The 22,290-nt window shown below is 42.1% G+C and overlaps 1 protein-coding gene across 1 annotated transcript in view; it reads right to left on the bottom strand.

The window, feature by feature from the left end:
* Positions 1-202: 202 nt before the first annotated feature.
* APBB1IP (amyloid beta precursor protein binding family B member 1 interacting protein) overlaps positions 203-22,290 on the bottom strand; it is a 55,907-nt gene continuing 33,819 nt past the window's right edge. Inside the window, exons 7-14 of the mRNA XM_035129651.3 lie at positions 21,504-21,625; positions 17,089-17,163; positions 15,248-15,391; positions 12,502-12,612; positions 7,473-7,571; positions 6,303-6,420; positions 5,318-5,409; positions 203-3,212 (exon numbers count right to left, since the gene is read on the bottom strand). Coding sequence (XP_034985542.3) covers positions 2,649-3,212; positions 5,318-5,409; positions 6,303-6,420; positions 7,473-7,571; positions 12,502-12,612; positions 15,248-15,391; positions 17,089-17,163; positions 21,504-21,625 — 1,325 coding nt within the window. The 3' untranslated portion in view covers positions 203-2,648. The remainder of the gene's footprint in view (positions 3,213-5,317; positions 5,410-6,302; positions 6,421-7,472; positions 7,572-12,501; positions 12,613-15,247; positions 15,392-17,088; positions 17,164-21,503; positions 21,626-22,290) is intronic.

The following is a 22,290-nucleotide window of genomic DNA, read 5'->3' as shown; positions in this document are numbered from 1 at the left end:
GGCCCCTCCAATTCCTGCACTCTCCATTTCTCACACTTGAGCTTGGTAATGTCAATGATTTAATTTGGTCTGCATTTTAAATGAATTGATCTGATGCACCCTTCCCAGGCTAATACATGGATTTAAACAGCCCCCACCCACCCAATGTGCTGCCAAATCTCTACTACAGTTCTTAGCTCAAAAAATAGTACCAAACTGTGTAAAAAAAATGTGTATTACTGGGTAAAAAGCATAAAACATGCCAATTTTCATGCAGTTAAAATCAATAGATTGATACAGAAACAAGGTGGAACATAATTCTGAATCATTTCATGCAGAACTGGCATAGACAGGAAGAAGACAGATTCATCCATTCTTATCTGGAATTATTGGAATTATTGCTCCCCTTCCCTCCTGCTTGCCATTTTAATTTCCTTGTAACCAACTCCCTTTGCTCTTGCTGTGCCACAATCATAGGAATTGCTTGTGACTGTCCGCGATTCAGCTTTGTATAAGAGGCACCCCAAATTCTGTAGTCTCCAAGGCAAGAGAGTCTGCCTCTTGAGGATCCCATAAATAACCTTGGCACATGATAACTGGATCTAGAAACCAGGATTCTAAATCGTTAGAACAACAAAATCTCAACCGATCTGAGAAACAAACAAAGTTGACAAAGCATAAGGCAGTATGGGCAAATAGTTGAACTGCACCAAGCACCACTTTTCTCATGTCAAGAACAGCTTTTGATCTAAGTATCATTTATAGCCAAGGTTCTTCCTAGTGTCTCTGCAGCTGTGTTAAAATATCTGGTTTGCAAGCTAGTTCTGCTGGTAAGCCATTTGAGGATTGGCCATTGACAACTCTCCAAGGGTAGGATTTAGTTTCCATGCTGTCTGTTTCTGTTTCCCGATTTTAGGCGTAACTGTTGTGCTCCTGAACTGAATGTTTAGAGAATGAAAGCACTCGCCATTTCAAAGAATTTTTTTTGCGTATGCGTGCACTACATGCTTCAAAACAGTGTTGCTTGTTCATTAACTTTGACACTTTTATGAGGCACTGAAGAGGATTTTATTCAGGAGCTGGCAGTCAAAACAAGTTCTGTCAAAACGAACACTGGAAGATTAGGGTGAATCATAAAAGATGAAAGATGCGTAAGAAGTCATAAATGACTTAACGTATTCCGATCATCATAAAGTCTTTAGGAGACAAATATTTTTAGGCATCACTTAAAAGACAATTGCTAACTTGGTTGCTGTGGGAAGAAGAACTGAAACTTGCGTATCTTTGGCCTTGCATTATATTGGATAAATAACCAGAGACATAGCCTGCAGATACGACAGCTGAAAGCAGCATTTTGGTTGGGATTTCTCACTTCAAAACAATTGAGGAAACAGGTGTGGCACAGTGCAGGACAATCTGTGAATAATAAAGCCTCAAGTGGAAGAGTTCAGTGTTTTCCAAATGGTTGGTTCTTGCTGTATCTAATAGTAAAGGTAAAGGGAACCCTGACCATTAGGTCCAGTCGTGACTGACTCAGGTTGCAGTGCTCATCTCGCGTTATTGGCCGAGGGAGCCGGTGTACAGCTTCCAGGTCATGTGGCCAGCATGACAAAGCCGCTTCTGGCGAACCAAAGCAGCGCACAGAAACGCCGTTTACCTTCTCGCTTGGAGTGGTACCTATTTATCTACTTGCACTTTGATGTGCTTTCGAACTGCTAGGTTGGCAGGAGCTGGGACCGAGCAACAGGAGCTCATTTCGTTGCAGGGATTCGAACCACCAACCTTCTGATCGGCAAGCCCTAGGCTCTGTGGTTTAACCCACAGCGCCACCTGCATCCCCCATATCTAATAGTACAGTCATACCTTGGTTTAAGTACGCCTCGGTTTGAGTATTTTCAGTTTAAGTACTCCGCGGACCCATCTGGAACAGATTAATCCACTTTCCATTACTTTCAGTGGGAAACTTCACTTCAGGTTAAGTACGCTTCAGTTTATGTACTCAACAGACCGTCTGGAACGGAGTAATCCACTTTCCATTACTTTCAATGGGAAAGTTTGCTTCAGGTTAAGTACAGACTTCCGGAACCAATTGTGTTTGTAAACCGAGGTACCACTGTACTAGTTCTTTAAAAAGTATGGGGATGGTGGGTGGAATTGTTGAGACTGTTATCACTGCAACTGTTGTAGTGCTGTTTTCAGACTCCTTATTTTTGCAAATCAGGTCATGCCTGTCCATACATTTGCCATACATTTACAGCGTAAGAACAGATTGTGCAATATACATGAACACATGCCCAGGGGAAATCCAATTAAATAGGCTCTTAAACCTTCAATTGATTAATATTAGTCAGCCTTTAATTTGTTATAAGGTTCTTTCCTCTTTTTTGCTAGATCAAAATCTCCTTGGGAATCTGCCTCTCCCTTGGGACACTTCCCATGCTTCTAGTTGTGCTCTTCAGCATCAAACCAGGAACATGGGAAGCCACCATCTCGGAACAAGTTGCAGGGGCGGGTAGGGGGGAAATGCATTGCTTCGTAATATGTTGGGATGCCTTTCTCTAGCACATATTCCTTTGGACCACCAGGAAGAGCTGTAGACAAATTATCTGGGCAACCCTCTCCCTGATCCAACTAAAACCGCACACTAATCTTCATTTAAACTGCTTGTTTCATGATGTCTCACCCCTCTTCTTTTGCAGTGCTTTCATTAAATCAGACATTAAATCCCCTCCTTGTTCACTTGCATCCCCCCTTGGAGGAAGCCCACTCTGCCTAGGCCCTCCTGCCTGCCCAGCACTTTGTTCTTGTCTTTTAGGAGGAGGAGGAGGTTTCTTTCTGATAGGCGGAGGCATCGTGGGGGCAGAGACTGCAGGAGGTGGTGGTGGCAGTTCTGGAGTGCCAGTGCCCACAGCAAAGGAAGGTGGTGGGGCTGGTATGAAATCAGGAGGATCTTCATAGTATTCAGGCGGTGGTGGTGGTGGTGGCAAGTCCTCCAAATCAGTGGGTAGCAGTATTGATTCAGGGGGTGGTGGAAATTCGTCTGGATCTGATGTGGCAATTGTGTTTCTTCTCTCCATATTTTGGGGCAGGTTCAACGAACCAGTAAAAGCAGAACATCGTCTTTGAGGAGGGGGTGGTGGGTGTAGCCCACCAGGTTTACGGAGGTGTTTTGGTTGTGGCATGGGAGATGGTGGCGCTCGTCTGGTGTCAGTGGTGCTGTCCGGTTTCGTAACCTTTTAAAATAAAGGAAGCCATTTGCAAAATGAGAGGTGAATAGTAAAAGAAAGATTGCAGGTCCAGCAGGAATTATGTCTTCCTTGGTATCAGGGCAGCAGGGAGAATATATAACACTGGGATTTCCATTTGTGCCCATTTAGCAGTAAAAATAGATGCATTCCAAAACTACAAGGATTGGTTTTTGCAAAACCGGACAATCTGAACGACTCCCTCCTGTCTATGGACATTTAAGTTTACTTACAATCTCAGTTCCTCAAATTATATTACCATTTCCTGATACCCATTTGATGTAGGGAGATTTAGCATAGGTAACATCTGTTGTGAATGTGAAGCTACAAGGAGTCTAAACAGAAGGACAACCTTCTGGCAGCCTGATAGAAAATCCAGTCTTTTCTCAACTGTTCCAGGACTAGGAATCAGTTGCCAATTTTCATTTCAATGGTCTAAACATTTGAAGCGGAAGAGAAGCTAAGCAGATTGGCAGCTGAATCTTACCTGAACATTTAGTGTCCACAACAGTGGAGCAGCGGCTGTGTGACACAGACAAGCCTGCCTTTCAACATTTTGCCACTGATCATCACCACCACCTCCAGCCTCTGCTGCCTGAGGCAGCTGTGTCACTCTGCCAAATGGTAGGGCTGGCCCTGCATTGACCTGGCATTGCACACGGTTTTATTTCCTTGGCTTGCAAACACAGTGCAGTGCTCACATAGTGTGAATACAGCTACTTTAGCCCTTGCAACTGATATATTGCTCAGTGCTTACTGCATTCTCTTTAGCCTTTGGGAAATGGGTGCGCTAAAAAGGCCTGTACACAGAGTAGTTAATACCTACCGTATCTCCTCTGGTCTTCGCTTACATAGTCTCCTGGAGGCTGGTGACTGGAGCTTAACATTGAATGCATTTTGCTAAGAACTGAGAGCAAGCTGGCTACTATACATTTTTCTGCCCTTTTGTACCAATCATAGCCACTTTCCCTCCACATTCTCTTATAATGAAAGATGACTGGAGTGTCTTAACCTCTAGCTGCACACTGTACACAAACTGAACAGAAAGATAAAATGTTTGATCTCTTCCAAAGCATTCGTCACACAAGTTAAATCAATGTGTCATTCATTTAACTAGCAGTTTGTTAGGTAAATGTTTGCACTGGCAGAGTATTAGGTGAGCTTGCCTTCACCATGTGGCTGCTAGGCTATGTTCTTAAGATGAATAGAATCCAGTTGGCAGTGTAATGCACGTGCTTTCCTTTCATTTGCAGCTGGCAGCTGGTAGCTGTTAAGAGAGTTATGTTTGCATGGTAACCTTTCTAAGCACTTCCTGCTTCTAGTCATCTGTAGAACAGTTTCTAGGCAGATTAAAAAAAAACAACCCTCAAGTCTCCCTTACTTTGAGCATATATGCACAAAATGGATAAGTGGAATGAATTGTTTCAGTTCAGTAAGTAACCAAGGCAGGCTATTTAAGGAACAAAACTAGGGTGCCCCAAAGTTTATATTTTGCACATCTCCAGTTCCTAATTCATTTACAGGTACTTTGGCACAGGTGCTACAAGCCTGAGTGTGACCTGCACCCAAATGGAGAGCAGGGGTTCCTAAACTGGGGTCTGTGGACCACCAATGCTCCATGAGCTTCATTTAGGACTTAGGTGGTCTAAAGTAGATGTGGTTGAAGATGGGAAATGACATTTCCATTGCACTAAATATTCATATTGAATTTTAATAGTATTCCTATTGCTTTTTATTTCCTACATGCCAACTTATTTATTTGATTTCAAGATGGACAAAATAAGTATCTGAAGAAGTGTGCATGCACATGAAAGCTCATACCAGTGACAAAGTTAGTTGGTCTCTAAGGTGCTACTGGAAGGAATTTTTTTTATTTTTTGTTTCGACTACGTCAGACCAACATGGCTACCTACCTGTAAAAAGAAGTACAGCACCTTTCGTGCGTTACGAGGGCTGTGGGTGGCTGCAGCCAATGTGCCTAGATTTCTAGTCAAGCTGGAAGAAAGCATGGACCTTGCATGGACCTCCAGGCTTCCTGCCTACAGATGCATTTATGTTAATGCTGAATTTATGATGATACGTTTAATTTGTACCTTTGGCATCTCAGCAGGTTTCCCAGGCTCTGAAGAATTTGCAGCAGTGAGGGTCGTGCTTTGGGGGACCTGTCCATTGGCATGAGTACTACCTATGAAACATAGTTAAAAAAAAAGAAAGAACAGGCTTGCAAAACCAAATTCGAGTGATTAAAGCAAAAATCATTCTTATTTTGAATCATGATTGAAATAATAAACTAATCTCCGTATGATACTAAAGCACCCTGTGAATAGTTTTGTATGTTGTTGATGCTTCTCTAAGGAGCTGCAGACGTGCCGTATTCCTGACAGACTAAGGGAACAAAGCCAAGAAGAAATCTCTCTGGCTTGAACTGTACTGTACTGCAGAGGATTATGTGAACTTTTTCTGTTGGCCAGGGCCGTCATATCTTACTCTCCAGTTTAGGATATGCAGCAGCTTTTCTCCCCCCCCCCCAAAAAAGTAGTTCTTGCACTTCTAGTTTCCCTTTTTAGAAAACGTTGAACTGGCAAAACAAGAATATGTTTCAATGAGAATTCTTCAACCTTGGGAGCCCAGCAGTTGTTGAACTCTTAACACTTATCAACCCCAGCCAGCTTAGCCAATTGTCAGGGATCCTGGGAGTTTTAGTGCAACAACTTCTGAAGACCCAAAGTTGAAGGCCAAGTTAGGCTTTAACTAAAATACAATCCAGAAAAAACTATAGTACACCTGTGTCCAAATGTTAAGAACATGGGAAGCTGCCTTATACAGAGTCAGACCTACTGCTCCATCTAGCTCAGTATTGTCTACACTGAAGGCTCATCTACTTTTCCGCTTCTCCAGTGATTTCAAGGCATGAGCCCAAGAGGTTTTTCTCTTGTCCCACCCTTTTCCCTAGGAAAACCCGCTGCTTACCGCTGAATCAGAACAAATGTCAATCTGCAGAAAACCCAACATGCAGGATGCTCTTCCATAACTAATGTACGCGCGCACACAATTTAACATTTACCATATATCACATACCTTTTGAAGATGATATCGCAGCAGTGGAGGATTGAACATTCCCTAGTTTGGTCAGCCGAGAAGCCAAGCCAGCCTTCTGCACTGCGCGAGTGTAGTTATCATACAACGTCTTCCCATACTGAGAAAATAAGCACATGCTTTATCCTATATGCAGAAAATTACCACCAATACCCCTTCAAAGGAATAAAAGCACACTTTCCTGCTTCCTGATGTTTTGACTAATACAACCAGCCCTCCACAGAAATGCTCCCCAGTGAATGGTACTAGGTCTGCCTACAGCACCTAGTATAAATGTCAGTACTATAAAACTACAGGTGCAAGGATTTGTTTAAACACATCAGAGCAGATGGGTGTCTAGAATCCAATACATTTGTAAAGTCATTTCCATTTGTTGGGTTCAGAGGTCACCTACAGCCCATTCCATTAAGTATTTGGCAAGAGGCAATTTAAACCTTGAATCCCTAGGTTTACAATGGCTTAAATTCACACGCTGGATGAACTCGCTTGTGGACCTAGCCCATCCTATTTTATCTGCTTATGTAAGAATTCCAACGACACTCTTCTGATGCTTCATTCAGGGTGGTTTACCACACTGATCGGCGGAGGCTGGTGCATTAGGCCAACCAGGACTTGCCCCTACCACACGAAAATGTCTTGCTATTACACTTCTGCACCTTACCAGAAATGTGGTGAAACTGGGGTGGTAACATCTGACATGATCATACAGAAGACTGGCTTGCTGGGTGGTTGCACATCATGGTGAGTTACCAGCTAGCAAATTATCACCTGAATTCACCCACTGGCAGTGCAGTCCATGCATGAGCTGATGGATGCTGCAAATGGGAAGAGCCACCTGATGCACAGGTATCAACTACCGTATGTGTGAGCACATTACAATCTTTGTCTTGTTTTCCTTACTGCAGTTAGAACAGCTTATTCATAATTTTTCAGATGGGTCTCAGGCTGATGATGAGACTTCTCCAGGCTCCCACAACCTAATTACATTTGCATCTGTATTATCTCACATTTCCACAAATATATTTCCATCGTGTGCCCATATTTTACTTGGAAAGGAACAAATTATTTTTGTCCATTGTGAAAATCAACAAATTATGCAGCTGTTTTGGGTGTGTGTTTTTAAAAAACGACTGCACATCTTGCACTTCATACCTTTGCAATTCTTATGCCAGTTACCCACTGATGTAGAGTCTGCCGGTCATCACAGCACAAGTATCTGATATACTGAGACTCCTTCTGTATTTGGGGATGCTAGCAATAATAATAATAATAATAATAATAATAATAATAATAATAATAATAATTTTTATCATTAAAATAGATTGAAATTAAAATAAGTGGAAACAAAGGTCTTACATTAGCAGGAAACAAATCAGACATACATCTGTGAACAAGTCACAAAATGCTTCATAACAAAATGCTACTGATTATAAACACATTTGTAAGGAGACATTTGTTGGGTGGAAGCTTAGCTTGAAACAGCCTACTTCCAACATGACTTCCAGCCAAGTAAATGTGAGGCAGTTCTGAGCTTAGCATTCAGTGTGTAAATTGGGGTCTCCATTGAGGATTGTCATGTGGCAGTTGTATAAGCTGGAAGATTAACGTATCTGCAGTTTCAAAGAAGCAAGCAAATTTTTGAGCAGCATATGAAGTAGTCTCTGCTCCACATCCCCTCGTTTAGAATTTCTGCCTCTCTGTTTAGGATCTGGTGTCAGCTTGCATACATATTTTCACTGGTCCCAGTATTTTTTCTGCATACATTAAAAAACCAACAACAAATCCATCCCTGCCCCTCACCGCTTCGCTACTATGTGTGTTAATTTTTGAGGTTGTCATGCATTAACTTCAAAGTATAACCTTGTTAGTGCTTAATGGAAAATCTGCTTAGTGCTTAATGGAAAATGCTTAATGGAAAATCTGCATAAAATGTAGACTATAAAAAGACATCTGATCATGAAGTCCAATGTGTTCCGAGTTCCGTATTTAATTCATTTACTATTTAGCTAATTCATGTGCCACCCTTTAACAAAAAATATCCCATGATGAGTTTCATGACAAACTTGTTCCACCTAATCACTGGTACATGGGGGCAAAGGTAAAACACACAAAACTTTCAGCCAATTCGGCCCTTGACACCTATTCCTTTTATAACATATGGCAAATGTTTACTGAATACATAAATTGTTAAGACTGTGGCAGGAATCCACCCAACACTCAAGCAAAAATGTGGTGTGATCTTTTAGATTAATCAAGTGAAACCTTATTACATAGCATGACAAAAGTCTGTAATTTTATCAGGACAAATTATTTGTTGTTTACTGTTGCAACAATTGTTTTTTCAAAATGTAACTTCTGCACCATGAAAAATGTAGGGCAACTAAAATGTTCACATGCTAAATACCGGTAGAATGTTCAGTTCAATGCATTCAATGAGTACTTCCACCTTGCCGACAAAGGTCCCTATAGTTAAAGCTATGGTTTTCCCAGTAGTGATGTATGGAAGTGAGAGCTGGACCATAAAGAAGGCTGATCGCCAAAGAATTGATGCTTTTGAATTATGGTGCTGGAGGAGACTCTTGAGAGTCCCATGGACTGCAAGAAGATCAAACCTATCCATTCTGAAGGAAATCAGCCCTGAGTGCTCACTGGAAGGACAGATCCTGAAGCTGAGGCTCCAATACTCTGGCCACCTCATGAGAAGAGAAGACTCCCTGGAAAAGCCCCTGATGCTGGGAAAGATGGAGGGCACAAGGAGAAGGGGACGACAGAGGACGAGATGGTTGGACAGTGTTTTCGAAGCTATCAACATGGGTCTGACCAAACTGCGGGAGGCGGTGGAAGACAGGAGTGCCTGGCGTGCTTTGGTCCATGGGGTCACGAAGAGTCAGACACAACTAAACGACTAAACAACAACAACTTCCATTCTAGAAATGATTCTTCCGTCTTCTATTAGGCCTGAGAACTAGGAATTTTGATGCACTGCAAGTATCAGTTAAATCCAGCAGGTGGCATCAGATACTTTTCAATTTTTAAAGATCTCTTTTAACCAAACAAACATTACCATGACCTTTGCCGGTCTTCCTTAATATTCCAAAAAATATACTTCATTATTTTTAAGAGGCTCCATAAGGAAGCAATGCAGATTTTCTGAAGTGTTTTAAAATTCAAATATCTTCACTTGAAACTCCCCTCATGAAGCAGCTTTTTTTCTTTAAATAAATAAAAAGGCTGGCAGGGTTTTTGACACCCGAGCTTGTGTGTAATATTTAGTTATACCCTCCAGTTCCTTTCTCGTCTTCTCTCTGAAGCATTCTTATTAGTTATTAGTTGCCAATTACAACATGAGACAGGGCTCCACTGTCTTAAGTGCTACAACTCAGTGGCTACATGGCTTAGCGTGAAAGCTTGAGTGTGTGAGAGCTCCTGCCCCCTCATGTTCTCCAGTTGTTTTGACCTAAGCCATAGTTTGGCTTAGCATGTCCTCCAAACTTGGGCTTGTGGTTTGTCTCCTTCAGACAAACCACGAGCAGTAAAACAGGCTTCCTCGACCTCTGCTCTCCTGATGTTCTGAGTATACAATTCCCATCATCACTGACCACTGGTCCTGCTAGCTAGGGATCATGGGAGTTGTAGGCCAAAAACATCTGGAGGGCCGAGGTTGAGGAAGCCTGCCCAAGAACAAAACCTTGGTTGAAGCAAGACAAACCATGAGACCAAGTTCAGGTGACGTGCTTGGCTAAACCACAGCATATCTCTCAGAGGCTCTGCAGCAGTACCACCAAGATGTGGCTGGGATCTCCTCTCTGAGAAACCACATATGTGTCTCATGTGTATTCACCCTTAGCCATATGTACGAACTGGATTATTGTATGGAAGGGAGCGCTTTAGGAGAAGTAGCTATTTCCATTATAGCCATTAAACTTTTACATTTCAGAGCAGAAGCCTGCAAACTCTTTGGTGCCTCTAGAAACATTCTTATTTAGACAAACTTGCCCAGATGCTTAGAACGTTGGGGTAATTTTAATCTTTTTCGTTATTTTTGCTTTTGCATGTTGAAAGTATGGTTGTGTCCGTCCCCCCCTTTGATTTTACTGTTTTATCTTTTGTAAACCACTTTGAGGTGGTGGTGGTGGTGGTGTTTTCCACAATCGAGCCGTGCATGCTGTTTGTGAAACAAATAAATAATAAATACAAACTACTGTCCTGGTTAGAAGCACATGGTGGGCATGACCTCCCATTAACTTGGTGCATTAAGTTGGAAGAGTTCTCATTGTTTGAATGTGTGATTATATTATCACCAGTCAAATACCTCAGTTTGTTTCTTTGCATCACATCAACCAGTTTGCGAGGGGGAAGCAGGCTGGGATGCAACAAGACGAACTCCGGATTTTGGCTTTGTGCAGTTTTTGAGTTTATTACACTACGGAATATATGTACCAGATCACATGGACTAGCCCTAGAAGGCCAACATTAAAGAACATGGCAACACAATTCTCAAAAGCACCATCTGAAAGATGTCTCTAAAGGTTATTACGAAAGCCCAGCTGGATAGGCTGCAGTGGCAGGTACTAAGCGTGGAAATAGGGTATGATGATGCTATTGTGCCAGTTTGTTCCCAGGGCACCAATTCTTTCACCCTAGATTAATTCCACATTATGCACCATTACTCTCAGGTTACTCATGCAAAACCTGCGCCAATAAAGCATAATTAAATTCTCCTGGTATCAGACACAACAGACTGACTAAACGAGCCAATTTACATTTAGATTACCTTGCTACTGTCAACTGTGAATATATTTTCTATTTTTTTTAAAAAACTTGGGGCTAAGATTTTATGCTAGTGACTCTTTGAATCTCCAAAAGTAATGCCATAGTGCCCATAACCTGAACTCAACAGCAAATGCTCCTGAAAAGGCGCTACCACGCCATAAGTTTTAGCAGGCTTTTTGACTGAACATGGGGTTTGCAAATACCGAGTTGTTTGTTGGCAAAAAAGACAGGCTGCAAACGTACTTGAAAGTTCCACCATCGCAACAAGGCCAAGGCCCATACATAGCCAATCCTCAAAGCTCTGTGTCTGGCATGCATAACTGTTCATTTGAAATCAGTGCAATTTGGCATTTATCATTCAAATATTTCAACAGTTCTGGAGTCTGCCTGGCTTTCTAGCCAAACTAGACATGATGTAGGATATTCAGTTCAAAAGATCCTCTGCATTTTAAAAAGGTGTTAATAGCAGCTGGGAGCCTGGGAAACCAAAGAAACTTGGGGTGTAATGTGAAGTGTATCATGAGGAAAAATTTTATACTTCAATAATTCAAATCAGGATCATGGAGCTTGGGGAAGGACTTAGCATTCCCACCATGCCATTTTTCCAATCGACGTTCATCTAAAACTCCATTTCACACTGTCATACCTAATTTGTGTTGCAATCCTGGAAGCCAAGACCCAAGGTCTGGGGCAAGTACTGTTTGATTAGAAAACCCCAGCAGAGATTTAAAATCACAAAACATGAAGCAAAGAAAAGCATGGAAATATAAGCTGTAAAAACTTTAAAATGTGCTCTTCTGTTGAGTCCCCAAATGCCCCCTTTTAAAAGCTCTTTCCAAGCTAATCCACACCCCCACAGCACAGACATAGACCACACCTTTGGTAAGTCATAAAATGGTTTACCTACAAAAATCTTCAAAAGATGCATAGGCAGCCAAACCGTTATTTTATTACAAAAGGTAAAAGTTTCTAAACTATTGGTAAAGAAAAAACACTAGTTTCAGACTCCGATCTGGTCGGAAACAAAAGAGGCTGGTTAAAGCCATGCGGAGCTCCTTACATATTGAGTCATATGGAAAAGAGGAATATAATAAAGGCTTGGTGACCTATTTCCTCTCAAGGTGGGAAGTGGCATAGGCTAAGCCCGACAGGACAGCTTACTCTATGGTTTAAGTCCTTCATGTGCTGATTGGATTCAAACAGGCTAGAGTTATATATGGTTGGAACCCTGCTATTTCCCTCTCTTACCTTTGCCCTCTAAAGATTGTTTATATCCAGAAACTCTAGAAATCTCACTTCTCATTTCTAGGCTCTAGCTATAAGAGTTTTACAGAACAACAGGATTGTACTACAAATGTGACACATGTTTGCAACAGCCACTCCAGAATGCATGATCTTTTGTACCTACCTTTAAGACAAAGCAGTGGTCTGTAGGTGCCTTATACTTTGCTTTGTGTTGAACACCGTAATAAACATTTACATTCTCAAACTGTATGAAGCAAGCCAAATCCCGAGATGTCTACAAAATTAAAGCCAAACACACCATAAATTATTATAAGTAAAGGTAAAAGGTAAAAATTATATGAAATTGCATTATGACACTAAACACGGTCATCAGGTTACTCTGATCCTGTTTCTTAATGCAAAGACTTTTAAGTGTAACAACAACAGAGAGAATATCAGACTTAAGATTCTCCTGAGCTTTCAAGTTAAAAATGAGTAGCTGCACTAAGATTCACATCAGAAACTGGTTTGTGTACTGATTTTCTGCGTAGCCTTTTTGTTTATTTCCTAATTCAGTACCACGAACTTTCCTAAGTAGATTTCTTACCCACATATTCTAACACAATTTGACTTTAGTTTCCTTTGCAGAAGGGTACGCAAGTTACTGTGATCCCCTGGAACCAATGTACCCTTAGATGTTTCTATTATGGCTGTGTAAACACAACACCTTTAAAACACATTCAAAGCACATTCTTCTGCTCAAATATTTAAGGGCACAGTCTGTATTGAGGCAACTCCGAGTGCTGAAATTTTGCACCCCTAATAATTTTGCACCAAGGGCTACTGCCCCTGTGGCCTCCCCAATGCTACAACACTGGGTGGATCATCACTTTGAGGGGTAAAATACAATGCCCACATGTGCAAGAAAACCACATATATAATTCATGTTCACTGGAAAATGCCAGCAAGGGTTCAAGCATCTTTATAAAATAATGAATTTTTCTCCAGTCGTGTTCAAGGTTTATTTGTATACAAGTGCAAAGCTGATCTGTGATTCTGCTCCAGGCTGCATCAAAACGGCAAATCTCCCTCTCGCCTCTAGTAGCCTTTTGTCTAGTGCTGTGAAATAGCCCTTGCTTGTTCTTAACGGTTGCTATGGCAATGAAGTTTTTCTTACTAGTGCAGTAGTGCACCTAATTTCTGAGCTAAGGAACTGTGAGTAAACGACATAACACAGGCATTCATGTGATGCTTCTTTAATGGAAATGGAACACAGTCTCAGAATTCTTCCTGAGTTTGGCTACGCTTTAAGAAGCCAGCCGATGACAAACTAGATGCAGCGTTAAATAGGTATTTGCATTTAACATGCACATTTATAAAGACTGCAAATGGAAGCTTTGCTGGGGGGGGGCAGGTCTCAAAAGCCATGGCAACTGCAGCGAGAGTACCTCCTCTGAAGTTATTTGCAATTTTCTCAACTCCACAGCAAGGAAGCAAGGGTTAAACTCAGCCTCCACGCCCGATGATAACTATCACAACCACACCTGTGCTTTCTATTTGTGTTTTAATACTGTTAACCCCCCAATCGTCCACTCCAAACAGCTTCCTCCCAAATCAGCTTTTCCTGGACTGAGGATGGGGGAAAGGTGTGTTAGGAGTTCAGTTATGCATCGCTGCAGGTAACCGGTTATTAGGACCCAAAAGAAAAGCATGCTTGTAGACCTTAAGGACACAAAGGTAGGAAGGGTGGGGCAAATTGCCAGTGGGTGGGATTTCAGCGCCATGCACTGTTCATGACACCTCCCATAACCGAATTAAGCGGAGCCCTGTAAAAAGGGAAAATAATGAATTCGCATCTTTACAGGTCCCAGACTGTAACATGCTCTGTGATGTTTTAAGTGAAGAATATATGCACACATGTTACTGGCAGAACAGAGATAAGTCCCTCCAGCAGTGGACTGCTGTTCACTTTCCTTGTGTATTTCTGCATGGCAATTCAAGGTGAATTTTCTGACGTGATACTGCCAGACTGTGCCCATTCACTTCAACAAAATGGGCATGAAAAGAATGGAAATGCCATAGTACAATACTGGATGGCACTCTCAGACTTGGATCCACCACAGGCCTTCTGCTCAAGTGAGGACCTCCCCCCACCCCCTCACCAATTTAAGCTCATTTCCACCCTCCCTCTAGCTATAGTCCCCTTTACTATCCCTTATGCATTTGCGGGAGGGGGCACATGGGTGGCAACTGTAGGAAATTCAAGTTTGTTAGCAATATACCAAAATCATAGATTCAGAGAATCCCTTTGCCTCTGTGAGGGGAAAAAACCAAACCAAAAGGACAGAGAAAAGAGATTCCTTGTTTCCCCTCAAAAGCTACATCCTATTATCCAGACAAAGAACAATCTTTGGTAGAAAATGCATGGCATATATGTGGAAGGAAGGAAGGAAGGAAGGAAGGCTATCAAAGCCAAATTTGATACTTTCTCTTTCTCTAACTTTCTCTTTAGCCTGCCTTGAACAATGGCAAGACTCTTCTGCTTGCCTTGTGCCAATGGAAAACCCTGAATGTTTGCAAACTGTCAAGATACGTTTCATAGGGAACTAGACAAAAAGCAATGGCACCTTTTTACTTTGAATGGACAACTGCAGGTTTGGCCTTTTTTGTTTCCTTTCATGTCTGGGTTTTAAAGCAACGAAGCGTTTTTTTAAATCTAACTAGAAAAACAAACCTGGAGGGAGTGGGGGGGGGCAGCTCCAAAGGAGCTCAGCAACTCTATTCTAATATTTGCACAAGTGCTGCAGCCCAAAGAAGGACCCCTCCCAGGTGCACCAGGTGCTGCCCTTGGAATGTCACCTCAGGATTTCTTTACTTTCACCTTCATGAATTGCTTTATTGCCTGAAAGGGTTTCTTTGACTTGCCTGACCTTGGTCTTTCCTTTGGGTACGTAATAAATTCCAGAAGCTCGCAGGAGAAAATAACGTCTCTTCCAGGACTTCTTCCCGTCTTCTTTTAAATAAAGGGCCCCTTCAACTTCTGGTACAATGACAGGTGTGCCACAGAAGCTTTCCTGTGGAGTGAAAATGGGGTTAGACAAAACAAAAGCGGAACGCAGGAAGCGTCAGAGCCAGCTAGCTCAGTTCTGCCTGTACAGGCTGGCGGCCACTTTTCGGGGCTTCCAGACTGGAGTCCTTCGTAGCCCCACCTAAAGATGCCAGGGGCTGAACCTAGTTATACATGCAAACCATGTGCTTGGACTACTGCAATGCGCTCTACGTGGGGCTACCTTTGAAGGTGACCTGGAAACTGCAATTAATCCAGACTGTGGCAGCTAGACTGGTGACGGAGCGGCCGCCAAGACCACATAACACCAGTCCTAAGAGATCTACATTGGCTCCCAGTACATTTCCGAGTACAATTCAAAGTGTTGGTGCTGACCTTTAAATCCCTAAATGGCCTCGGTCCTATATACCTGAAGGAGCGTCTCCACCCCCATTGTTCAGCCCGGACACTGAGGTCCAGTACCGAGGGCCTTCTGGCGCCTCCTTCCCTCACTGCGAGAAGCATAGCTACAGGGAACCAGGCAGAGGGCCTTCTCGGTAGTGGCGCCTGCTCTGTTGAACGCCCTTCCATCGGAGGTCAGGGAGATAAACAACTACCTGACATTTAGAAAACACCTAAAGGCAGCCCTAAAGGCGGGGTATAAATAAATAAATAAATAAATAAATAAACAAATAAACAAATAAATAAAAATAATGTGCCCTACCACCAAACTATGGCCTTTCATAGGATGTAAAGGCTATTAAGATTATGAGCACAAATGATTTGTGCACTCAAAAAAGTACTACAAATAGGTTAACACAGGCACCCCCAAACTTCGACCCTCCAGATGTTTTGGACTACAATTCCCATCTTCCCCGACCACTGGTCCTGTTAGCTAGGGATCATGGGAGTTGTAGGCCCAAACATCTGGAGGGCCGCAGTTTGGGGATGCCTGGGTTAACAGCACAACAGATGGGGATCTTTCAGAGCCTTTCCAGGGACTGAACTTGAGATGTTTCTGTAGGCAAAGCAAGTGCTCTGCTACTAAGCTACTGCCTGCTCACAAGCAGTCGTGTTAGCAAGAGCAGCACATTGGCCACAGGTTAACTATACAAAAATAATATCTCCTAAGGCAGCCTTTCTCAAACTCCCATCAGGGCCGGCTCTAGGTATAGTCCAGGTGGCGCCAAGGCGCTGGGCCGGCAGGCGGGGCGCTGCACGGTGAAGCTGTGCGGAAGCCGTGCTGCCGCTGCGAGGGCGGGGGCACCGGAGCGATCTCCGCGCCTCAGTGCCCGACCTGCTCGAGACTGCCCTGACTTCCATCATCCCTAACTACCAGGACCAGTGGTCAGGGATGATGGGAGTTGTAGTCCAACAACATCTAGGGCCCCAAGTTTTAGAAAGGATGTCCTAATCCTTTTTTGTTGTTGTTCTTACCACCTTAAACAATCTGGTGTCATCAGCAAACTTGGCTTCCCTCACTGCTTACCCTTAACTCTAAATCATTTGTGAACAAGTTACAAAGTCAATACTGATTCTTTGGGGACCTCACATATCAAACCCCTCCATTGTGAGAACTGTGCATTTATCCCTATTGTGCTAGAGCTTTCTGTTTTTTGCAAAAATGAAGAACTTGAAACACATCTATTGTGTTTGGGGTCTTAGGAAGACATCCATCCATTTCCCAGCCAAATGCAGCGTTGCTTATCCCAGACTTTTGCTTACCTCCAGTAAAGCCTCTTTGCTTTTCTCATTCATTCCCTTGCTTTCATTTTTCTCTTTATTGGTCAAGTAGAAATTCTAATTAAAAACACAAAGAAGGGTGATGATTATAAGGCAATGTCCATAAACTGGGAAGGTCACTATACCTAAAACAACAGGTGTAAATAGCAGGTGCTATACCTGTGTCTACCAAATTGCATTTCATGTCCAAGTTCCAGTAGCTGCCATAGTCCATATAAAGTTTCCAGTCAGATAGCCAATCAGAGCTCTCAGTAGCAGTAGGTACCAATGTGTGCCTGTTCATTTGCCTAACAAGCAAGCAGGTGGTAGCAGGGAGGAGCTGGAGGAGCAGCAGGTGACAACTATGATGAAAAAGTGAGGGTCACTTGTCCAAGGCCCTGTGAAGCCTGTAGCCTTATCTACTTCAATAGGAATTCATACCCATAGCCTCCAGCTCAAAATCAAGGTTCTGCACACATGTGGCAATCAGTATTTGACAGACCACACTGGACAGGAGCTGGAATAAAAGTAGTACTATGTCCTATGAAACATGTATTTTGGAGTATGGCACTTTCTGTATTTGTGAAAGGCTATGTTGTTGTTGTTATTATTATTATTTTGCAATCGTGCCAGATAATTTTGCAATAATATACATGAAAAAATACCAGGCATGAAGAATGGCAGTGCTTGAAGCTTGCTTCCAAGTCCTGTCATGTATAGGGTCTACATGGGGTCATGTGCAAGGCAGGTCACAGCAATTTTGATATGTTAAACCTGATTTAATTCAACTTCGGTGCACTTTCAGACAAACGGGGAAGTGCAAGCAAAGCATGGCTGACTTTAACACGCACTGTAAACTACCAAAATTGCTACAGCAATAGCTCTAAAGTTTATATTTTTGACCACTCATGTTTGTATTTTTTTTTTTAAAAAAGCTTTCAGTAATTGTTTAAAGGAAGCAAGGTTGATTCCTATTATCAACACAGTGTCCTGGGGTTGCTTCATATGACAAAATCTGGCTATAGTTTTCTACCACAAAAAGCATCTTGCAGGTGTTAAGACAGCTGGTTAAAACACTGCCCTAAAGTCTGCATTTAGAACACAAACTGAACACAAACAAGGAGTGCATCTTTCTCTCTGAACTACCATCACCTTGCAGTAGAAAAACAACAGACTTGTTAAGCCATCAGTAGCTTCCTTAAAGCCGGATATTAGAATAAAAGTGGCAAACAGATAAAACTTGAGCTAACAAAGTGCAGGACTTCCTAGTAGGGTTGCCAGACTCAATAGAGGACAGGACTTCTGTGCCTTTAATTGCCCTGCTCTCTTTTGAGTCTGGAAACCTTAAAGAGAAACCAGCAGACCCTTTGCTTGGAAACTAAACAAAGGGTCTGCTGGTTTCTCTTTAAGGTTTCCAGACTCAAAATAGAGCAGGGCAATTAAAGGCACAGAAGTCCTGTCCTCTATTGAGTCTGCCAACCCTACATACAACTATGCTGCCAAAGCCCAACCCTAATCACATTTACTTGGGAAAGTCCTTGAAATTTTAATGGGACTTAACTTCCAGGGAAGTACTGTATAAAAAGAACAATCATGCTCTTCTTGGACACCGAGGCTTGCACAGAAAACACATGCATTGCACCTAATGTCCCCTTAAAAGACGACCAAAGCTGTTTGCATTTGTTTATGTTTGCGTAGAACAAACCCAATCCTCTTCTTGCTATTGTCACCATGGAACAAACTCAAAACAGCTGCTCACAGCCTTTTTTTTTAAAAGAACTTCCTATGGCTACAAGCGATTTATATTTGAGCATCTGGTATTTATTTAAAGGGGAAACAGACCACCCTGTATCTTTAACTCAGTGCTATAGACTACATTTTGGTACTGGTAAACAAGAAGGATAATTGACAAGAGTTTTTGACAACAGCGTATGACCTTGCTTGTCAAACCCATATTAATACAGATGTGTTTTTTCCCGTGTCTCATTTTTCAGCATTGCCATGCATTGTTGCTTATTTGATACTCTTCCATTGCTAAAAAGGGGAAATGCTCGCCATTCACCATCCTTCAATAAGCAGGCTGGGTCAAAGGACGAGGCTGTATGTTATACAGGTGGATATATTGCCATGTGATCTCCTATAGACTACAGCACCACTGAAGAAGACCACACGTGTCTGAAAGAAGTCTGTGGTTCCTTTCTGAAAATACGAGGAGAAATAGTCTCTGACAAGGCAGACACTATATGCTGCTTAGTTCTGTTGCAAATTATACAACGTAAATATGCTGGTGAGCATTATATTGCATATACACGCATGCATGCAAAGGACAGATTATAGATTCTTGTAAGCCACCTTGTTATGAGATATACTAATAGAGAGGGTATAAATATATTAAATAAATAAATCTTGTGTGAAAACGGAAGGTTGCTTAACAATTTTGTTGATTCTCCTAGGATTGTAACACAAACCTAAGTATTAGAAGTATAGCTTAAAAACCAGTGTTTAGTTTTTCTTTTCTATCAGCTTTCCCATTTAATAATTGGGAAATAGTTGTTGCTTGGGAGCAAAAGGATCTCCGTTTCTGTGAATCCCATGGACAACTGTTTTTCGTTATATGAAAATGTGATTCTCAAAACAAGCATTGTGCATGGTGTTCTTTTACTGTAACTACAGTATATAATTGCTAGTGGCCTTCATATAGAGTTTATGCCAAGATGTAACATTTTGGCACCACCTGAAAATCTACGTATTCACCCAGGATTTTGGTTGAATCTTTGCCACGGCACTTTGTAAAAAGCTATTTAACTGTGCATGTGCTCTTGCGTGTTTTACTGATGGGAATATTTTGTTGCATTTTATCAGTACTGTACCCCACTTCAAAAAAAATTGTAAAAAGCAGCAACAAAATTTATAAAGAAATAAAACAATACATTTGTAAACCGATGCTTTATCATGTTACTGAGCAGGTGATCCCTAGCTAACAGGACCAGTGGTTGGGGAAGATGGGAATTGTAGTCCAAAACACCTGGAGGGCCGAAGTTTGGGGATGCCTGTTACTGAGTATTGGTTATCAGTTGTAGTCAACTAACCTTTACTCAGAGTAGATAGACCCACTGAAATGAATGGCTCTAAGTTGGTCACAGCCATTCAATGGGCTTACTCTGAGTAAAAGTTAATGGAATGCAACTTTATATGATTTTTTCATTTTTACTGGCATTGTACCCAGGTTTGGGATTACTTTAGAATGAAAAGCAGGCAACAAATTTTATTTTTTAAAAAGCGGGATTTGATGTCCTTCTGCTGTTATTTTCCTTTACGTGTCATGGCAAGCATAAATAAGCTACCCCATTTACTTATTCCAGGTCATCCTTCACCCACCAGTACACAGGAAGGTTGGTGCATTGTGATTGAGGCAGCTGTGTAGTAATTATCTGTATTTTCATTGTTGAGTGACTGCACCTGGCTCTTATTAACGACACAACGTCCAGCTAATTAACTGAAAGAGGAGTCCTTGGTCCATTGCTCTACATGCAGGCTGTACACCAAATGAAACACATTATCAAACACACACAATTAAGACTATGTTATCATAAGCAGTACAGGCTTCCAAGGTCACTATGCATCCCCCCAAAATGTGGGTTGGGTGGTTTGGTTTTCTTATGGTTTCCAGGAATTTGAGTTTGCATCCTCATATAAAACCCCATGGTCACCCCAGTTCTAAAGTGAAGATGCATTAACTGGGATGCACTGATAGAAATAATTACAGTAGCAGCAGCAGCAGCTGGTGTGAGATAAGTTTATTCTGCAATGCTGCTAAGCCAGGTCTGAGAAACACTCCGATCTTCCCAAAGAGCAGTCCCATTTGTCATAGCAGTCACTTTACAAAGTGAATTAAATTTCACGTTATAAAGATATTTTGAGGATGTGGAGTTGTACGTACTAACGATGTTGCAGCTTCCGACACAAGCTTGTGACCATCCATTGCAATGAGTCACTGGAGTAAAATGGAGCAAAGCCTTTTAACACGATTTCCCTAGGGAAATAAAACTAATTATCCAATGAACAGAGTGACTCCCAGAGCCCATGGCACGCTGAATGAGTGAACTGGGGCTCACCAAATGGATAAATCAAGAAATCTACCAAAATCTCCCTCTCCTTGTTGGACGTTAAAATGCACTTTGGTGTTACTTTGGTTTTGACCTTCAGTGACTATTCCCGAGAATGACTATTTAGTGTGTAGTAACCAATATTGTGCTCTGATACATAGGAAGCACAACTCAAGATCCCTTTGATATACCAACACTGGACACACCTTCAATCTTTGTCACTTGGACTGCAGAGCAAAAAAAATATCTAGCCATTACTGTATTAACTAAAATCTTACTATCCACTGGCTTGCCTAAGTTATGTTACTTTACCTGTGGGTTTTTAAACACAGCGTATTTTTCCTTTTTTTCCAAAAACAGAATCTTATTCTCAGTGTCCCGGGTCCAATGTGATAAGACTTCAATCACATTTTCATGGTCTTCAAAAAATCTTTCTAGGGAAACCCAAACCAGAAATGTTAAGACAGACAGATACATTACACACATGCTCCATCGTCAGAGCACATTTCTATATTTAAATGTAGTAAAATGATTCAAAGCAATTGGTTTTCCATAATATTCAGACCCCAAGAGCCATGATAGACTAGACCAGTGGTGGCGAACCTATGGCACGCGTGCCATAGTGGGCACTCAGAGCCCTCTCAGTGGGCATGTGCACCATTGCCCCAGAAGGCAAAGTTGCTAGCCACTCCACCCCGCCCATGCCAGTGTGAATGGGAAACACTCCGTAGAGTGTGCTTCGCCTGCAGTGGTGTCTTGGGGAGTTTTGCACCCCGTCCCACACCGCTGTTAGCCGGAAACGGTCCTTCTAGCGATGTTTGGTGGTGGGTGTTGCGCGCCCACCAACCAGCTGGTGGTCTGCTGTTGTTGAGGAGGCAAACGCATGTTGGCTTTGGCAACGCAAGTGATTATCTGCATTTGCGGTTAGTGTTTTTCTGCATCCCCGCTCTAAAAAAGCTCCATAACCCTGGGCAATCCTCCCCCTAAAAAGCTCAACAACCTTGGGCAATCCTCCCCCCAAAAGGTCAACAACTCTGTTATACACAGAAAAATACGGTAAATTGCCGTGTTGGCACTTTGCGATAAATAAGTGGATTTG

This window comes from Zootoca vivipara, chromosome 11 (assembly GCF_965207765.1).
Source record: "Zootoca vivipara chromosome 11, rZooViv2.hap1.1, whole genome shotgun sequence".
NCBI lineage: Eukaryota > Metazoa > Chordata > Lepidosauria > Squamata > Lacertidae > Zootoca > Zootoca vivipara.
This window is presented reverse-complemented; position numbering and strand designations above follow the sequence as displayed.